Genomic DNA, 21578 nt, shown 5'->3' with positions numbered 1-21578 from the left:
ACTGAAACTCAAAACTCACTCGAGTTCAGCACAGCCCTCATTTGACTACGGTCTTCTGGAACATTAGAAGACTGATGGCTTTCTAAAGCACTGAGCCTGTTGCCAATTATATTTCTGTACACGCTAAGCTAATCACAGTACATGCAAACCACAGTGTCTCAAAAATCAAAGTGCATTCACAGCGATTTCTTAAAAAATGGGGAAAAAACTGTAAACTAAAACATTTATTCCTCTTTATCCATGGTTTTAAGCACAGAATCTTCCCCTAAGATTTTACAAAGTTCATTCAGTCTCTGCTGCATTTTTGGCATGCCTGCAAGCTGGGATTCTAGTCTTTGTTTTTCCTCACTGAGGGTTAAGCGGATTGCAGTGTCCAGCTGTTCAAAACGCCAGCCGCCTTCTCCATCAAACTGTAGTAAGTGTGTGTGATACTTCCTGCAGGACAAAAAAAAAAGAGAGGAAACACTGAGAAGTCTAATGATGGGAAAGCAACATTCCCCTGAACGGCTTACTGTAAACAGACACCAGGCCCTCAAAAGCACTGTTTCCCATTTTGGATCTGAAGACACCAAGCGAACTACAAATCTCACCATATCTGGCCATGCTGGCAGGGAAATAATAGAAGCAGCCCAACAAAATCTGGAGACTAAAATTAGGGATATCGTGGTTGGATTATGGTTTGCATAACTTACACTGTGTAAACATGATGATGTCATCATGCAGCAACTGGGATGTTTAATTTAAATTAATTGAACACTTCCTATATCATCCCCCCCTTTCCAGTTCTGAGGCTCCCTAGGCCTCCCTTTTGCACTGAGGAAGCCTTTGGGAGTTCCATTGCGTTAGGGAGGACACCTTAAAGCCAAAATTGCTGCTGAATTGCCATCCATGGTTCCGATCCCAGGGGCAGTGATCCAGCCATTCATTTTGGTTATTAAAGAATTCCCTTACGGTGTCCCAAGGCTCCCAAGAGCTTCTCCAAGGCAAAAGAGAGCCCGATAGAGACTTGGAACCTGAAACAGGAGGATAGGAAGCTTTCAGTTAATTTAAATCAAATATCCTAGTTGCCGGATGATGACATCATCCTACTTACATGGCATAAAGTTGCACAAAAGGATTTCAGCCAGTGTCTTAGAACCAGTTCTGGAAATAATTTTTGATAACTTGGGCAGCTGCATGAATTGCACCTTTTCTAAACAAGGGAAATTTCCAGGGGTTTGCTATCAAGGAGACAGGAGGGATGCAATGTCATTGGCACAACATCTTTCCATATGTTAATACCATGTCGCTCTTGCTCTTCTCTCACCTCCAAATGTGGGGAAGTCAGATGGTAGACCAGCCAGTCAGTGTGAGAAGACTTTTTGCTGGGAAAAGTAATTCAGGGGAAAAAACCTGTACTGTGTCTTAGAAATGCTGGTAGTCCTTTAAGCTTTTTCTTACATCCGACTGGCGTTGTGGCCACTAGGGGGAGCGAAGGTGTCTCTGCTACACTTGCTTGCAAAAGGTGGCCTCCTCCCAAGCTCGCCCTCAGCTGGAATTCTGTGCCATTGTAATTGTGAGCAGGACATCCATAAAGGACTGTTCACTTAGCTACATTTGGAAATCCTACACCCTTTAGCAGGTTGCAAGCTACTAAAAAAAAAAAAAAATCAAAAAAGAGGCAGTGGGGATCCCCTTTAGAGACTCACCAAAGAGATGGCCTGTGTGTTATTGAAAGAAGGGATATGCCAGCTCCCTTAGCAGCCTGGAATATCTTTCCTTCCACATCAATGCTGACAGCACTTGTACATTCATCCAGCAAAGCATATTTTGGCCTTATGAAGTAGAAAAAGAAATAGTCGTTCATTTAGGTTTTGAAGGAGCCCAGCAAACTCTTCTCAGTAGCTGCAGGGCCAGGAGATGTGAGTTCTAGAGGTAAACCAAGGGACAGAATTGGCTTTCATGTCAGCAGTCACTCTGGAACTTCCACATATCCTCTGAAAGTACTGGGTTGAAAGTTATTATCTCAAGTCTAGAAAATATAGTACAACTAGGATTCAGAAAGTGGTCAGCTTCCACAATTCCACAGCCTGTGAAGCTACTTCGTCCACCCCATGGATTCGAGAATGGATCATCAGACTTACTTGTGGTAAAACATTCGAGCCATGCCCATCCTTTGCTTTTCCCCTCCAGACAGAACATCTTTCCAATCCGTCACAGCATCCCACCCTTTAAAGAGATACAAGAGAAACACAAAAATCTTTTTCAGCTCTTTTACATCTTTTCTCTTTTAAATTTTTTTCTTTTATGATATCACGTAAAATTACAAGTGGACATCTTTGTATGTAAGTATATATTAAAAAGTGTTATTAAAAAGTGTATCTATTTTCCAGTATCACAAAATATAAAACTAAAGTATTGTGGCAGTTTTAAGATGGATGGATTTATTTCCACTAGTTAAAACTAGACATGCCACAATACTTTCTGTTACACATGGTATGTGTGTGTATGTGTGTGTTTATAAGTTTATAAACCTGGTGAAAGTAGGCAGTACTAGACTAAATTGCCTGTTCATGTACCTCTAGTGCAATCATACATTTGAATAAGTATTTAATTAAAGTTTTGTCATGATGTGTGTTACTCCAGGTATTTCTGCAATCTGGAAGGGAACTGCTAATAAAGGTCTGGATAAACATGGTTCTGTAATACTCTGTGTGTATGTGTTGTGTGACTGCACAAGTAAGCATCTGTGTAAATACTATAATAAAAGACAATATACACAATATGCGTGTGTCAATGTGCAGTATTCTTTAATCCAGCTAAAGGGAAACATCTTCTCCAAACCAAGAAGTGTACCTCCTTCCCTCTGAACGATGTGATTCAAGTGGACTATCTGTAGGATACGCTCGAGATCCTCATCTTGGTACCCCTTTTCATGCATGTCATCTACTGTGTCAGGGTAGATAACTTGATCCCGCAGCATTCCAATGGACATGTAAGGCCTGTTAAGCAGTAGAAGGAAAATTAATTCAATTAGTCCTCTCTAGTGCGGAGTCACATCTCAACCCTGCTATTTAGGACTATGACTGATGCTCTTTGAATACTACATAATGCTTTAAATGTTGCATTTCTAAACCCAGTAATTATTTGAAAACAACTGTTTTTCTAAATGTACCCCAATGAACAATGTACTGTTTGTAGAAGAAATGATTAGAGGATAGCAATGGAGAGAACAATATACCCAATAAAAAACAACAGATTTGCAATATCTTGCCTGCAAACACAAAATGTAAAATATATACTCAACTGCAAGTCTATTTTTCTCCTCCATTTCTAGCTGGTAGTGCACTCAACATCCGATAAAGCTGTTATCAGAAGTCATTAATTTTTCCCCAAATTTATCATGTTGATGTCTTACAAAATAGTACAATCTATCCAAGAAACTTAACACATTTGGCAAGAGCTACCAAGGTTTGGCCTGGGTACCCTCAGCTTTCATCCGATCCATACAGTGCCAGGATCATATGTGGGTCGAAGCAGTGGGTCTTCTTGGGCAGACAAGCATATCAAGCTCAGGACTGATCCTGCTCCATCAGGATGGCAACTGAGTCCTCCTGAAGAGAAAGGACTATGAAAGGCCTCCAATTTTGCATGGGCAATAGTGCTCCTCCCAGCTCTGCTACATTCTAGGTTTACTTCTTGGGTTTCATCCCTGACTATGACCTTCTGGCACAATGGTTTCCCAGCTGCACTCTTATAACTGCCTTTTGCTCGTCCTTGACAGTGCTCACTGTCCTTTGACCAATATTCTTGCAGTTTATAACAACAAACTTCAAAAGCAATTTCTCCCTGCATGAGATTACAGGAGATTTTCATGAACTTTTTACAAGCCAGGACTTTTTGGGGTGGCGGTGGTAAAAAAAATGAATGGAAGTGTTTTTACACAAAGCCTTCTATTTTGCGTAACAATCTTCATTTGCATTAAAGCCATGTTTTATGCAAAACACAAGGTTTGGTTTTGTTGTGCTAGCTGCTGCTTATTTTAGAAAAAGCTTCCCCCCTCCACTCTCATGCAAGAATCAAAAATCTCGAAACAGTTGAAAACTGTTTCAATATTTTCCCAATGTGACGGGGCATCTTTTTTCAGAGGATAAGAAAAACTAGAGATGTTCATTAATTGGGATAACTAGGGAGACCAAAATTTTACTATGACCTGGAGTGATCAACTTACATCCCTCAGGGATCTAATTTCAGAGGAGAAAAAGAGGCCAGAGAGCAGAAGGCAAGACAGAGCTGTGGAAGGTGACCCGCCAGGCGTCTGGTTTTGAATGTGACAAAAGGTCAGTGAAGTCAATTGGTTAATCAATTTGTTATTCACTGCCTGGAACGAAGGAAGAGGTTCTTGTGAGATCTTCTCATGTATCAAGATAAAGTGCCTGGCTTTGGATTCTTCACACTTTGACTTGGGAGGGACAACTTGCAGCAGATCTTCAGGGATGAGCCTGAAACAGCCCAGCTGCAGAACACACTCCCTTTCAGATCCAGAATGCCACCAGCACGTGCCCCAAAACAGATCACCCTCCCTACAGAAATATGGTACAACAAAAGTTCTCAACTCTTGCTCTGAAACTTTCTGCATCAGAAATTATTTTCTTCACATGGATTTTGCATATAACAACATGAACACTCCAGAGAGCAAGACCATTCCACTAGGATGACAAGAAATTATCTATATCCTTCAAAAATTCTTCCCGGAAAGTGTTACACATGCTGTAACTGTCACTGTGACACACCATGTAACAGTGATAGCCAATGTACGCTCTAATTTTCAGCCATGCTGGGTGGGCTCCACCTTTCTCTCTTGCGACTTCACCCCTGCATGCACGCGTGACTCCGTCCCACGCACAGGGGGTTCCATCACAACCAGAACCAAAGGGGCTGAAAATAATTGCTGTACAGAGGAGGAAAGCTGCATGGAGGGAGGCAGAGCCACGCGCACACCTTAGAGGCAACCTTGGTGACAACTTATCTTGGAAGCAAAGAGCAGTAAAGAACAGCACGCTCAAGAGTTACTCAGTGTGATTTGGTTGTGGAATAATTCTACTACTGATCACCAGTGATTTTCCATGATCCCATATGCAATGAGTTTGTTTCCTCATAAGGTGAACACATATGAGATGTTCAATGACCCAGCCCATTAAGAAATGCTAATGGCAGAAAATACTCAAGTATACATTAGACTTATAATAAAGACTGCAATATTATCAGAATTTACTTATATAATTCGAAGAAAGTTTAAAACACCCATTCCAACCCAAATTCTAATGAAAGCTTACATTGCTTCCTGTTTTCATTACCAGCAGCTGCCACCGCAGAAGAAACAGGTCACTGTGGTAATTCAAAGGTGTATTTGCCTTTCAAGTAGAGGATCTACTGAGCTCAAACAGAAAGCAAACCTCTGGCTATGGAACTGGTCCCCCCAAGATCTCACATGTAGAGGAAATTACTGTAACTAAATCTGCTAGCAGGATCCCTGCAAATTCAAAGCTGATGTGCCTAATTCACATGGCCCACTATTCCACATGCATATCTACTTTCTGTTCATGCTGGGACAAGTTTCCAGAATGTCTTTAACGTGCTGAAGGGGGTGCTTTGAAGTGAAATCCAGTCATTGTACAAATATTAGCTTTTTGAAACAGATAGGGATTTGAACCTGCTATCTACTTATATACTATCTCCTTGTTAGAATATGAATGGGGGGTTATGAATATTATTTGGTCATGTGAGTTGAATTTGATTAAAGATCAAGTACCGTCTGTTACATACAGCACTGATGTTACCTGTCTGTCATGGGTTTGGAGGGAAAGTTCCATCCTATGGGGAGTGGAAGGCGGGACATCAGGAGGAGGGGCTGTACTGTATATATATGTGAAGCCTGTGTGAAGTTTAGCAGAGCTGAAGGAGAAGCTGGAGAAGAGCTGAGAGAAGAAGCTTGAGTGGGAGTCTGTGTGTCAGACAGGGTACTACTGTGTGTCAGTCAGTACCAACCTGATAGGTTCAGGTGTCTGTATGGTTAGCCAGAACTGATAGGTTCAGGGTCTGTGCTTCAAGTTAAGTGTTCTGTGTGAACCAAACTGTGTGTATGTATGATTGAGACTAAGCCACGTTACTGTATCTTATTCACCTGATCATTTTATTTTTCCCTGTGTGTTATTTAATAAACCTTGTTCTTTTATTTGTTAAAAATCCATCCCTGGTCTGTGTGACTTCTTATAGGGAATGGTTGGTGGCAGCTTAGTGAAACTGTGGCATATCCCAGTAGGTCTGGGTTTGTCACATTGATTGGTGTCCAGCGTGTGGGATACGACTGGTCCAGTTGTCCAGTGGTCCAGCAAAGCCTTGGCAAGTGTGCCCAGAGCAAGGGGGGTCTAGTCAGGGACAATCTGAGAGCACGTAGGTAATCTTCTAGGTGTACCTCACGGGGAGGTGCGCTAGTAGAAGAACGTGTAACCTCAGATTGGGGACTAGATTAGGGAGCTCTGAGGCAGCCTGTTTTGGCGGGAAAAAAGCTGAGGCAAAACTGTGTAGTAGAAGTGATTTAGCCTGCCTGCTGAGAGGCCTAGCAGAGGGGGGTAGACTCTGGCTCGCAACTGTTGCAAGTTAGTGCTGAAGAACAGCAGTAATCTATAGAAAGCTGGTTCTGAGGCAAAAGAAAAAAAAAAGTGGTCGCTTTATTTTGAGGCTTGACTTTTGAAAGCAGCCTGTTCTGGGGGGGGGATTATGCCCTTGACTCGAAGCCAAATGGCAGAAATGGGTGAAGTGAAAGACCCCCAGGTTGACCAAGGTTCTGAGGATGAATTTGGCTCAGTGCAGGGTGACAGCACAGGAGAACAGAACCCAGAACTCAGGAAAATGCTCATAGCCCAACAGCATGAACTGAGGATGAGGCAATTTGAAATGGAGGAAAGATTAGAGAGAGAAAAAATGCAGGAAAGGGAGAGGCAAAGGCAATTTGAATTGGAGAGAGAGAAAATGGCGTTTGAGTTAAGAAAATTGGAACTGATGAATCAGAACAATAATAACAATAGGGATTCTGAGGGAGGCCAATTGTCTAAAACTGACCTGAAGAAATTCCCTGTGTACCACAAGGGAGATTGCCCTGAGGTGTTCTTTTCCTTAGTGGAAAGAGTGTTTGTGGACTTCTCAGTAAGGGAAACTGAGAAGATGACCATTATGCGATCTTTAATCAGTGGCAGCCTGGCAGAAGTCTATGCAGAGATGCCACAGGAACTGATGAAAGATTTTGCAGAGTTTAAAAAACTGGTGTTTGCCAGACATGGGATAAATGCGGAACAGCTGAGGCAAAGATTCAGGTCACTCACCAAGAAACCAGAGCAGACTTTTACCCAAGTGGGGGCCCAATTGGTGAGGCTGCTAGAGAAATGGCTATCTCAGGAGGGGACAGAGACCTTTCAGCAGCTCAAAGACCTGATAGCGCTGGAACAGTTCTATTCAGTCCTGCATGGGGAACTGAAATTCCAGGTGAGGGAAAGGAAACCGAAATCTGTGGCCGAAGCAGCAGAGATTGCAGATTTTATTTATCAAATAAGAAAACCCTTAGGTGCTGAGTGGAAATCTGTAGATAAACCCAAAGAAACCTACAGCAAGTACTCTCAGGGACCAGGGAAAAGCCAGCAAGGGGGAGGGGCCCATGGTGAAGGGAAGCCCTCAGACATGAAACCAAGACCTCAGATTTTGGAGGGAAAACCAAAACAAGATGAGAAAGACTCAAAATATAGCAGAAAATGTTATTTCTGTCAGGGAAAGGGCCATCTAATCTCAGAGTGTGAGAAATTAAAGCAGCTAAAAGGAATTGTGCCTCAGGATTCGAGTGGAACCAAGCCAAAAGCTGTGTTCTGTGTCCAGAAAGAGCAAAGCCCCTTGTCACTGAGGGAGCCTGTTGCCATGGCTACTCAATCTGGAACAGTTACATCTGCTGATCAGGCTGAGGAAAATGGTCCTCTTGTGGAGGTCAAGCGCTGCTTGCTCGTGAGAACAGATTCTCAGTTGTTTGAAACCGCAGGGGTGGACGTAGGAATACTTGACCATCAGTATCGGGGGCTGAGGGACACTTGTTCCCAGGTGACCCTGTGCCATCCAGATATTATTCCTAGGGAATATATAATCCCAAATGAGAGCATGAAGGTGGCAGGGATTGAGGGGCAGGTGATCTCACTGCCAGTAGCGGAGGTACCTGTGAACTTTCAAGGCTGGAGGGGAGTTTGGCGGCTAGCGATTTCATCGACTCTGCCAGCAGCCGTGCTCGTGGGAAATGACCTGGCTGAACATGTGAAACGGGTGCTAGTGATTACACGTTCACAAGCCACCACGGGGACAGTTCAGGGGGGTACTGATGAGCCAGAGACGGAAGCAGAGGGGAGTTCAGAAGCTGTGGTGGAAACCTTAACCACAGACAGCCGATTTGGCCAAGAGCAAAAGGCAGACGCCACTCTCCAAAAGTGTTTTGAACAGGTGACAGACGCCCAGCTAACACCTGAAACCCCAGTGAGATTTCTAGAGAAAAAGGGGATTTTGTATAGAGAGACCCTGAGGAATATCTCAAAAGGGGGAGATGGGATCCGAAGTCAGCTAGTGGTACCTGAAAAGTATCGCCCCATGATCTTACAAAGGGGGCACTCTGACATGTTTGCTGCGCACTTAGGGGTGAACAAAACACAGCAGAGAATCACACAGAATTTTTACTGGCCTGACATAGGGAAGCAGATCAGGGAGTTCTGTAAACAATGTGATGTGTGTCAAAGGAAGGGGAATAGCCGCGACAGGACCAAAGCAAAGTTGTGCCCTTTGCCTGTGATTGACACTCCGTTCAAATGCATAGGGGTGGATATTGTGGGACCTTTGCCCAAGGCCACAAAGAGGGGGAACAGGTTCATTCTCACCATTGTGGACCATGCCACGAGGTACCCTGAAGCCATACCCTTGACTAACATTGAAACTAACACAGTGGCAGATGCCTTGGTGGGGTATATGTCCAGGATGGGATTTGCCTCAGAAATAATCACAGATTTGGGCGCATCGTTCACATCGAAGCTCATGAAACGGTTATGGCAAATCTGTGGAATTAAGCACAAGGAAACCACTGCCTATCACCCTGAAAGTAATGGGTTAACTGAGAAGTTCAATGGGACTCTAATGCGCATGATTAGGGCTTACTTGGCAGAGAATCCAAACAATTGGGACCAGAAGCTGCAATCCCTTTTGTTTGCTTATCGATCAGTGCCACAAGCCAGTACCGGGTTCAGTCCGTTTGAACTTTTATTTGGGAGAAGGGTGAAAGGGCCCCTTGATTTGATCAAACAAAATTGGGAGCAGATCACCCAGGATGACCCACAAGACGTTGTGACATACATAGACTCTTTAAGGAATGACCTAAAGAGAAACCTAGAGCTAGCAGCAGAGACCCTGCAAGCTCAAAAGGTCAGAAAGAAAACTTGGGATGTCCAGGAAGGCAGGGAGAGGCATTTTGACCCAGGGGAGGAAGTGCTTTGGCCTAGGCCCTGTAAAGAGAACAAACTGCAGCTGGGTAGCCCAGAAATAAAATACTTGGGTCACATAGTAGGGGGAGGAGTGATAAAACCCCTCGAGGCCAAGATAGAAGCAGTTCGTGATTGGCCCAGACCCAACACCAAGAAAAAAGTCAAATCATTTCTTGGGTTGGTGGGCTACTACAGAAAGTTCATCCCGAGGTTTAGCGAGATTGCGGCTCCGCTGACCGATCTGACGAGGAAGAAGGCTGATGACCGCATCCCGTGGACCAGCGACTGTGAGGAGGCGTTCCGGAGGTTGAAGGAGGCCCTCATCAACTATCCAGTGCTGCGTGCTCCAGACTTCGACCGGGAGTTCATCATCTACACCGATGCGTCTAACAGCGGGGTAGGAGCAGTTCTTTGCCAGGAGGATGAGAATGGTGACCAGCATCCAGTGTCCTACCTGAGTAGGAAACTCCAGAAAGGTGAGAGACATTTGGCAACCGTGGAGAAGGAGTGCCTGGCTATAGTCTACGCGATCCAGAAGGCCAAGCCTTACATCTGGGGAAGACATTTTATTCTGTGCACTGACCATTCACCACTGCAATGGTTAAAGACAATGAAAACCCACAACAGTAAACTTATGAGGTGGGCTTTAAACCTGCAAGACTATGACTTTGAAGTGAAGGTGGTCAGAGGGTCAGTGAACTGTGTTGCTGACGCCTTGTCAAGAAGACCTGAAGAATGAAGACGGCGAAAGAAACATGGACTATGTATATATTTTGATGACAAAAAGTCAAATGTGTCTGTTTATTAAACACGTTGGTTTGTATGAATAAAGGTAACTTGATGTATTGTTAATGGTAAATGTTTAAATGCCTAATAGAGTGTAAGTATAAGTAAGTATGGTATTGTATGTTATTATATGACTGTTTTTGTTTGTTTTGGGTCCAGGTTGTTTTTTGGTGAAAAGCACCTTAGCTTTCCCCCTACAAAACAACTTATAAAGAGGGGAGGTGTTACATACAGCACTGATGTTACCTGTCTGTCATGGGTTTGGAGGGAAAGTTCCATCCTATGGGGAGTGGAAGGCGGGACATCAGGAGGAGGGGCTGTACTGTATATATATGTGAAGCCTGTGTGAAGTTTAGCAGAGCTGAAGGAGAAGCTGGAGAAGAGCTGAGAGAAGAAGCTTGAGTGGGAGTCTGTGTGTCAGACAGGGTACTACTGTGTGTCAGTCAGTACCAACCTGATAGGTTCAGGTGTCTGTATGGTTAGCCAGAACTGATAGGTTCAGGGTCTGTGCTTCAAGTTAAGTGTTCTGTGTGAACCAAACTGTGTGTATGTATGATTGAGACTAAGCCATGTTACTGTATCTTATTCACCTGATCATTTTATTTTTCCCTGTGTGTTATTTAATAAACCTTGTTCTTTTATTTGTTAAAAATCCATCCCTGGTCTGTGTGACTTCTTATAGGGAATGGTTGGTGGCAGCTTAGTGAAACTGTGGCATATCCCAGTAGGTCTGGGTTTGTCACACCGTCATGACCAGAAAAATGTGGATTTCAATCTAAATTTGCCCAAAACCTTGACAGATTAATGGGGAAATTGTTAGTGGTTTAGGTATCTGGCTGAAGAGTCATAGGTTAGAAGTTCAATTTGCCACGGTGCCCCCTGTCAGTAGAACCAGCCTGCATGGCCTTGGGCAAGCTGCACAGTTACAGGGCACCCTCAGAAGAAGGGAATGGTAAATGGCTTCTGCATACGCTCTACCTAGAAAACCCTGAAAAACTGATTTAATAGCACATTATTATTATTATTATTATTATTATTATTATTATTATTATTATTATTATTATTATTATTATTATTATTATTATTATTATTATAAAACTCCTCATTTTTTTCAAATCTTCTCTCCATATGAATTTGAAATACTTATGATGAGTTGTGAAGATAATTTTAATGGTCATTGGACTTGGCCTTTTTTATAGGTATAGAATCAGAACAAGGACTAAGGACTTGGCAGTGAAGTATTGCTGAAAATATCAGAAAGGTCTCTCCATTTGTTGAATTCAAAACTCTAGGGAGAGGTCAATGCAAAACTCTCACAGAGCTTGGAAGGATCCAAATTGGGCTAATATTGGAGTTTTTCAATAATGCAATCCAGCAAGTGAACAGTAAAGTAACATTTTAATTATTTTGTTGGAATCTACAAGGCTAATCTATAAAAGGATGATCACAGCTGCAGAACAAACAAGGTGCACATAGAATAGAGTACAATGCTACAGATGCATCCATTTTACGGACTTCAGTGGGTTGAATAGTCACCTCGTCTCTTCTGGAAATACAGTTTTGGAAGGGCTGGATCCAGGTATCCCTGTGAAAGAATTCTAAGCACCTTCCATTCACAGCACTTTCACCATTTACCCATTGCCCCCCAAAAAGAAATGCAGCATGAAAAAAGAGAAAAGAGGTGCTGATTTGCAGAAATCTTGTAAGCAATCACATATGTGGATACAAATTTTGAAAACAATACTGTATTTTCAGTGCAATCTATTTATTTCATTAGAGTGGGAAAAAGTGTCCACGTGACCTGCATGTTTGCTGAGTCAGCTGTCCTGATGCTAGCAATTCTGGATGGCCAACTCTGAGACCCTTGCTGTACAGTGGTGCCTCGCTTAACGATGTTAATTCGGTCCAGCGAAATCACTATAGAGCGAAAACGTCGTAAAGTGAAATAAAAAAGCCCATTGAAATGCACTGAAAACTGTTCAATGCGTTCCAATGGGTTGAAAACTCACCGTCCAGCTAAGATCCTCCATAGGGGCGGCCATTTTCGGTGCCTGTAGAGCGAGAAATCCGTCCAAAAACACAGCAGGGAGCCATTTTGAGCACCCGGTGGCCATTTTGAAAACCCGACGATCAGCTGTTTTGATCGTCGTAATGCGAAGAATCGGTTCCCGAAGCAGGGAACCGATCTTCGCAAAGTGAAAAAAAAATCATTTAAAACATCGTTTTGCGATCGCAAAAACATCGTCATGAAGCAGATTCGTTGTTATATGGGGTAATCATTAAGCGGGGCACGACTGTACTTCCCCAGTATTTGTTCCTATGTATGCATCAGCTTGGTCTAAACAATGACATTTCTAAATAGAAGAATGTCCACCGAAAACTAGGATGTATGGCCACTTTGAACTACTTTTTTTGGTGATACCATGACTTTTCACCTAAGATAAAGCCAACATGTATTGTTTTTTATACATGTGCTGTAAGTGGACATCAAGTTCTATTGTGCACATCTGCCCCTCATAACACCATTCAACACTACTAAAACATGTGCTCAGCAGAATATTTTAAAGAAAAGCAACCTCTCCTTCTGCACTCCTCCCTCTACTGAAATTAACTCAAGGGTGTTTTAAGGCAAGCTACACTTTCTACAACTTTCTCAGGATATAAATAATAGATTTGCACCTAAAATAACCAGCAATAAGCATTCCTCTCCTGCACTGAAGAGCGTCTGTTAAATATTTCAAGGAGCTCAATTACCAGTCCAAGACATAAGTAGCTTACTCTGGCTAACATAGTTTACAGGCCACTGAGCTGAGAGCTTCCCTTGCAGAAAATATAATTAGACGCTGCCATCACAGGGAGAAATAGTACACAATAAACACTGTGCCACAGAAAGTCCAGAGAAAATTCTAAATGTGTATGGGAAATATGGAAAGGAGGCTTCAGAGAAGCCAGAAGCTAAGGGACAAAGCGGGCCTTGACTTTGAGAACCTTCTTTTGGTTCCCCCTACAACAGAGTCATGAAAGAGAAACTGCCTGCATCAGGGATTCCAGGGTGCTGGGGAGACACAGCAAGGAGCATGCTGCCCATCAGTGTTAAGAGTCAGCACTGTGGAATCTCAAGCAGCTTTCAGGACACTTCCTGCCCTTCCTGACCCTTCGTGTAGGACTCAGAGAAAAGTTGCAGAGCAAATGGCACATGGGCTGAACATGTGGTACAAAACTGGCACGACAGGAGTGCTCCACCTGCATCATTATCAGATGATGCAATGCATATATCTGACAGTAGCAATTACAAATGACAGTCAAATCCACAAATTCAGACATGTCAAGTCTGTACTGCAGGGGGTAGGCAAACTGAAGCCCTGGCCATTTTCTCAGGAGGCCCTTAGCTTATTTTTAAGGCATGTCAGTGTTCCAAGTGTAAGTCCCTGCAACTCTGTCCTTTCTCAGGTGACTTCCTAAGGGGAAGGGAAGGGTAGAGGGAGAAAGAAGAGAAGGTGGCAGAGAAAAAGAGAGAGATCAGATAGGCTTGATTACTTATTGATGATTATTTATTTACTTTATGCCCCACGGTTCTCCCAATGACTGAACTCAAGGAGGCATGCAACAGCTAAAAAAGTGTGCATGTATTTAAAATCAGAATAATATGAATTTTTATATTAAAAAACGATTACACCTATAGCAGTTTTAAAAACATCACTGGTTCAAAGCAAATTTAAAACACATTATGAAAACAAAATATGTTGCATGGCCACACATCCCATTAGTATCTCCAGCCCTGCCATTCACAAATCAAAAGTCAGTTTAAACAGGAAGTTTTTCACCTGGTGGCGGAAAGATAGTAAGGAAGGGTCATGCTACCCTCTCCTGCTTTGTTCCCTCCTGCTGGTTTTTCCTTAGTGACCTAGTGTATTGTTTCTCCCCATCCCACAATGGTTCCAAAGAATGTAAAAGTAAGGAAGAACAAACTGGATGGTCAAACTGGGAGACAAAACCAGGAGAAAAGGGAATAACACAAGTTGAATATGAGGGAGACACAGAGCAAGGAGGGAGAAAGGAAAGTGAATATTATCAGTCAGTAGCTCAGTGAATGTTCTGAGATGTGACTGGTCTGGTGTACAAAAAGGAATGAATGGCAGTCTGCGAGGGCATATTATACATGCGCAGTGGAGGGGGGGTGGAGCTCTCACCAAAACGGTAGAGGGAGGGAGCTCAGCCCTAAAAAGTTCCAAAGACTGACTCTGCACACGCGGAAACCCCAAAGTGTAATCCTCAGTGAGCACGAAGCAGAAGCTGTGAAACAGGGCAAGGAAAAAAAAACCTGAAAGTAAAGCAGTTGTATGGTTTCCCACCAACCTGAAGAATTGTAGTTGTCACATTTGACAGTAGCCCTGAAACTTCTAAACTGCCGGAAGTGCCAGAAATGTAGCCCAGAGTGCACCATAACGATGCCTGCAGACAGATGTGGCCGTACAATACATATGGAAGGCATCAGATTAAGGCAGTGGTCTCCAACCTTGAGCCTCCAGATGTTCTTGGACTACAGCTCCCAGAAGCCTTCACGACCACCTCTGCTGGCCAGGATTTCTGGAAGTTGAAGTCCAAGAACATCTGGAGGGCCAAGGTTGGACACCACTGGATTAAGGAGTGCTAGGTTACAGAGTGTCTGACTAGCACGGGGGAGACCGAGATTTAAATTCCATGCAACACTAAAGCTCATCGTATGACTGTCAGTGACTCACAAATGTGCAACCAAACCCAATCTCACAAGGTTGTTGGAAGGAAAGATTCTGATGGAGAAGGGACACCTTTGAGCTCCGTGAAAATGTAATAAGGGAGGCCTTCTGCTTTCAACCCGCTGTTGAAAGCAAAAACATGTACATTATATTGTATATAAATTGTGTCAGTCCAGCTGACATAATCTACAGTTTTTAAAAGCAGATTTTCTAATTCATCCTCTCCTACCCTGTCAGTATTATTGAAAAGACCAAACTTCTTCCCTGATGGCCATCCATTCCCTCCACTCTTTCACAATGAAAAAAAATGTGAAGATTCACCAGTGTTTATACAGAGAACAGAAATATTAAGATGCACGCCTCAACTTTGATGAAATCCTCTATTGTTCCAAATCTCCCAGCCAAAGGGATTTAAAAAATATCAACTTCAACATCTCACAAAGTATTTTAGGAAAAATAATCTCTGTCTACTGATCTAAGATTGACCATGTGGGATTTCTATAACCCTAAACCCTGGTAACGGTCTGCCCAAATGTCTGCCTGATAGTCACAGAGTTCCTTGGACAGCATGGGAGAACATGACAGTTTAATCTCTAAAGCCAATATTCCCTTTCTGGAGACCTGCCCAGGAAACTCCTATGCTATTTTCTAATGGTAACGTGTATTGCCATCTTTCCAATCACCTTCTGTGCCTTGTTGCTATTTATAACAGCAGAAAAAACTATTTATATGTCAAGGTGAACAGTGCATCCTGTCTACTAAAGAAGCATTCGTCCAAAGACTAAGAGACGGACTGCATGTGCATTTGGCCTGCTATTTGATCCACAGCAGAGGCAGGCTGATTTGTTCCTAAAGATGACAATCAGATGTTATCTTTGCTGGAATGAACCAGCCCCCCCCCAAGTGGTCTGACCTGCACCTTTCTGGCCCCTGTCAAGGGTTTCTACTTTTTTGGTGTGGGTAGGATTGCTCTCTTTTGGTTCATTCCCAGTCTGTGTGATCGCTAGGAATGAATCAAAAGCCTTTCCGTTTTGATTTGTAAAGATTGTGAAGTGGCTTAATAAGAGAGCCACTTCAGGATAATGGTGAACTAAAGACTTCCTGAGGAGAGGCAGAGAAACTGGTTTTCTTTTTTTTAAAGGACTCCATTAAGGCAGCATAAATACACTGCATCAGTTATTAATTTTTTTAAAAAATACTTCATTTCCCTTGTGTTATAGGGCTGGTCGAGAAACTGCCTGCAGCCAAATCTGCCACTGTGGATTCAGCTGAGTGCAGTTTCTCAACTAGCCCTTTAAGACAAGGCAAAAAGAAGCATATTAAAATGTGTATTAGGCTTCGGACAGGCTCTCAGAGTTTTAAGAGAAGTGTATGAAGTATGTTTACTAGGTATACTCATATCTTATACACATACCTATCCTAATACATATACAGTGGTGCCTCGCATAGCGAGGTTAATCCGTTCCGGATTAACCTTCGCTATGCTGAAGCATCGTTGAACGGGACAGAAAAGCCCATTGGAACGCATTAAACATGGTTTAATGCGTTCCAAATGGGCCAAATACTCACCGTTCAACGAAGCTTCAGGATGGCCGGCAGCCATTTTCGCGCCCTCGCCTCGCTTAACGAGGGTGCGAAAACGCTGCGCGCGGCCATTTTGGGCCATTTCCGGGCTTCCGGTGGCCATTTTGGCTGCCGAACAGCTGATCGTCGGGCTTCGTTTTGCGAAGATCGGTAAGCGAAACGCTTACCGGTCTTCGCAAAGCGAATTGAGCCCTATAGGAAAAACGTTAAGCGATCGCATTAGCGATCCGAAAAAACAGATCGCTATGCGATTTCGTCGTTAAGCGGTGCGCTCGTTAAGCGAGGCACCACTGTACCTAATACACACTTTTAAAAAGTGTACGAAATAGGTTTGCTTGAGGTCCATATGCCATTTGGATGCAAGCCAAATTCTTGGTTAAAACATCAGAAATCTAGGCAATCCTTATATGGGTAAAACCAAGCACAGCTTCATTTAGTTATCACAGGAAAACAGCAGAGCATCTTGTTCGTCAGCAGGTAGGGACTTGCCTACTAAGAACCAGCAAAAACTACTGCATTTATAAACTATACTGAATAAAAGCCAGATATTAAAATGATTTTGGTATGGTGTTTTCAAACAATGGCCACAAACCAAAGCAAGGTTTTCATGCATCAGTCCATTTTATTTCACTCATATACCCACCGGAATGTCTCGTGGAGGCTTATGCCTATCAACTTCACTACAGCTAAAGTGTTTTATGTCTAAAAGCAGAATCTTAAACTTATCTCATCACAGTAAGTCCTCCAGAATTCAATGGGGATTACTCCCATGTAAGTCAGTAAAATACTGTAGCCCAAGTTACATTGAAAGGAAGCTGGAAGAATGTGAAATATTAATTAAGGTATTATGGGTGTATTTGGAGTCAATTTTCTAAAAAGTATATTGGGAGCCATACTGGGTGTCAGATTTGAAAAGGCTGACATATAAATAAAATAAAATAAAATAAATCAATAACAATAATTATGTCAACCAAATTAACTATAGGCCTGCCAGGAGATCCTAATCTACCTTCTGCCAATCTCTTTTCTAAACTAGAACATCGCCTGTGGGAAAATCACATTTTGTTATAAAGAATATTAATGGAATTGCTGTTTATATTATGGTTGCATGAATGCCTCAGGTTCTTATTGGCTGGTGTCTGTGGCATCATGGGCCATCCGAAGTGTCCCCACCCTCCTTGTGACCTTCAAGCGTTTCACTAATCGACTGTCTAGCTCAGGTGGAAGGTTTGTTTGTAGCATTCAAAACAAAGTTTTCTCATAACTGTTTAACTAAGGCTGATAGATATTCAGTGTCAGAAAGCCAGCACAATGAAACTTCTCTTCTTTCCTCCCTGTAACCCTTAGAGGGGACTAAACACCAGTTGGCGAGGGTTTTCCAGTCCTCCAGAGCAGACCTTGGGCGGGTGGTGGTGGTGGTGCTGCTGCAGTGGCAAGAGGAGACTGCACCTGCCTGCCTTCCACTGAAATCCACCATTCTGTCAGCAGATGTCCATGACTAGATTGAGTTCTAGGATTTCGTCTTACAGTGGGGTTTCGACTTACGAACTTAATCCGTATTGGAAGGTGGTTCTTAGGTCGAAAAGTTCGTAGGTCGAATCTGCATTTCCCATAGGAATGCATTGAAAACCATTTAATCTGTATCTGCTCTTTTCCGTCCATAGAAACTAATGGGAAGCTGCTATTCCGCCTTCTGCCACTAGAGGGGGATATATTTTCTTTTTTTCCCTTAGGTTCAGGAAACGAGGGGGAAGGCAGGGAACAGTTTGCAAAGCACTTTAGAAATCTTTTTTTTCAATGAAGCCAATTTTATAGCATGTTTTAAAGCATGTTGTGCTGATTTTTTCAGCACAAAGACACACAGGCAGGCTTTTTAGGTGCTGACAAACCTCCCCAAGCCTCTTCAGAGCTAGCCGATCAGCTGATAGGTGGGGAGAGGAGGGTGCAGGAGCCGGGAAAAGCACAAAATTTCTGCCAGGCTCCCTTCTGGTGTGGGCTTTTAGCTATTTCCTGCTCTTTTTCCTGCTGTTTGGGGGCTACCAAGGCCTGGTAAGTGACTTTCTTTTATTTATTTTTAAGTTTCTGACCTTTCCCCCCCCTCCAGAAGCCTCTAAGGGGAGGGAATGGGCACTTTTTTCCTGTTCGTAACTCGAGCGAAGTTCGTATGTCGAGTCCTTATTTCCCCTATAGGGCAAGTTCGTAAGTTGAATTGTTCACAAGTAGGGTCGTTCGTAAGTCGAGACCCCACTGTATTTTCTCTTTAAAAACTAGGCAATTAATCTGGGAAGCCAAGGACTTTTGCAGGCATGCTGTGTTAGGTGATAACTGGTGATTAGTTTTTAATTGTCTCTTACTTGTTTAGTTAGCCACCTGTAAGCGCTATCTGTTGAGAGGCAGAATAGTAATAAACAAACAAAACCACAAACCTTTGAGGAATATAGAACAAATGTTGAGGAGGTGGTTTGTAGAGGACTCCTTCATAGACAGGCCAGAGACCACTAAGAATTCTGAAGAGAGAACTCTTCCCGCAGCCATTGGGCCCAGTGATTAGAAGATGCATCCCTTCCTCCACCTACAAGTTACAAGAATGAGAAATAGAAGCATTTTTTTAGAAGACAGTTATTTCTGTCAAAATAACGGGGTGTGTCACAACTGCTACATCCAAATAAAGGCATACCAGCATTCTGCTTCACTGATTCAAATACTAAATATTTTTGCTAATATATCTACATCCTTGAAACAAAGGAATAATGACGTACAGAAGGGATGAAGAACCTCCAGATGTTTTGGCCTACAACTTCCATAGACTTTCACTTTGTTCATGCTGAGAGGGGCTGATGGGAGTTGTAGCTCAAATCTGGAGTCAAAATTTATGGATTCACCCCTCAGATGAAGTGTAGCATGGATATGAGCTATTCTAAGCAGTGGTCTGTTGACTTGATTAGTAGTATGCTCTTGCTCGCTATCTGAAACCCTTTGATCAGATGCGGGGAGGCGGAAGTGTGATGCTCCAGATGTTGCTGCCATGCAACTCCTCACTCCTGGGTATGCTGATGGGCACTGCAGTCCAACAACCTCTGAAAAGCCACATTTCCTATCCCTAATTGAACATACATATACTCAATAACGGATGCACCGAGGGGGCTACTGCTCAAGATAAGTAAACACCTAACTATCTGAAAAGACAGCCATTCTGCACAGCTAGATAAGCTCCATCCAAGGGTACTAAATAAACTTCTGGATGTAAGCTCAGAGTTTCTGTCTATCATCTTTGAGAATTCTTGAAGAACAGATATTACCCCAGAAGACTGGAGGTGAGCAAATGTCATCCCTATCTTCAAAACATGGAAAAAAGAAGAAATACAGTCGTGCCCCGCTGGACGATTACCCCGCTCTACGATGAATCCGCTTTTGCAATCGCAAAACCATGTTTTTTTTTAAATTCACACATTTATTCACACAGAAATGAAAACAAGACAAAGAGAGACAAGAAAAAAAGAAAAGGAAAAAGAACTAACCCCTAAAACTAACCCCACCCCCCTTTGGAGTCCAAGACTCCAGCTTCGTTAACCCATCTGCTCCCCCAATTTCATTTCCCGTATGTGCTTATTTTATTTATTTATTTATTTATTTGATTTGATTTATATCCCGCCCATCTAGTATAATTATACCACTCTGAGCGGCTAACAACAGAAAAAAAATACAATTAAAACAATATGAATCCATGAACATCCATTATTAACAAGCATACTAAAAATAATAAATGATAGTTAAGAAAAGGAAAAAGAAAAAATTTAATTAAATAAATTTAATGCTAAGTAGATATAGATACATCATAAACTTTGCCCTACACTCCTGTCTTCTTCTGGGCCCAAGAATATATTAGTTCCCAGCTTTGTTTTACATAGTCTCTTGGTTGTTCCCGTAGTGCTTCTGATAGAGTGTCCAGTTCTGCTATATCCCATAACTTCTTTAATAGCTCTTCTATCGTTGGAACCTCTTCGGTTTTCCATTTTTGGGCCCAGAGTAGTCTAGCTGCTTTGAGTATATATATATATAAGACAATGCTTCAATTTATTATCATTAATGCCTGATATGACATTCAATAATGCCATTTCAGGTTTTATATCTAATTTCTGCTGGGTAATTTCTTTTGCTATATCCCATACCTGTGTTCAGTAATTTTTGACCTTTTTGCATGTCCACCACATATGATAGTAAGTTCCTGCATTCTTTTTACACTTCCAGCATATATTGCTGTTACCCTCTGATATTTTTGCTAATCTTACAGGTGTGTAATGCCATCTATAGAACATTTTAAGGATGTTTTCTCTAAGATTTGCTGGTTTAAGCATCTTATAGCTTTCTTTCCACATCTTAGTCCAATCATCAAGATCCACACTGTATCCAATATTTTTTGCCCATTTTACCATTGTCTCTTTCACCCTCTCATCCTCTAAATCATATTCTAAGTATTATAGATTTTTTTTTATTATTCTTTCATCCGTATATATCCACAATCTATCCACTTGTACTTTACCCTCAAAGAAACCCACCATCCTATCTTTTTTGTATCTTGATTCTAATTTTACCATTGACCACCAATCAACAGCTATACCCATTTTTTCAAGCTCTTGTTTGTCCTTTATCTTCTGCTCATTAGTTAACAGGTTTTCATATGTAGTTAGCATTCCTTTCTGGTTCAGGGTTTTTAATGTAAATGCTTCTATGGGTGCCACCCACAATGGGATTTTCTCATAAGTTTGTGCTTGAATTTTTTGCCATATCATCCCTAGGGCCTTCCTAATACTGTGTTCTCCAAACTGTGAGTGTTCCCTATATTTCCCATACCATACATATGCGTGCCATCCCATCTTTAAGTCGTGTCCCTCTAGTTTCATAAGTCTTTGATTTTCTAAAGTTATCCATTCTTTAA

General features: G+C 42.4%; 1 protein-coding gene across 2 annotated transcripts in view; it reads right to left on the bottom strand.

The window, feature by feature from the left end:
- Positions 1–209: 209 nt before the first annotated feature.
- Positions 210–21578, bottom strand: part of ABCD2 (ATP binding cassette subfamily D member 2) — a 57457-nt gene continuing 36088 nt past the window's right edge. The window contains exons 6-10 of one of the 2 annotated variants that reach the window (XM_020797010.3): positions 19069–19214; positions 2836–2981; positions 2124–2208; positions 1689–1814; positions 210–435 (exon numbers count right to left, since the gene is read on the bottom strand). In XM_020797010.3, the coding sequence (XP_020652669.2) occupies positions 225–435; positions 1689–1814; positions 2124–2208; positions 2836–2981; positions 19069–19214 (714 nt within the window). In that variant the 3' untranslated portion in view covers positions 210–224. The remainder of the gene's footprint in view (positions 436–1688; positions 1815–2123; positions 2209–2835; positions 2982–19068; positions 19215–21578) is intronic. The other variant, XM_073000642.2, reaches the window with a different exon arrangement.

This window comes from Pogona vitticeps, chromosome 5, assembly GCF_051106095.1.
Source record: "Pogona vitticeps strain Pit_001003342236 chromosome 5, PviZW2.1, whole genome shotgun sequence".
In the NCBI taxonomy this organism is placed as follows: Eukaryota; Metazoa; Chordata; class Lepidosauria; order Squamata; family Agamidae; genus Pogona; species Pogona vitticeps.
The sequence above is the reverse complement of the archived record's forward strand: the minus strand, read 5'-3'. Positions and strand labels throughout refer to the sequence as shown.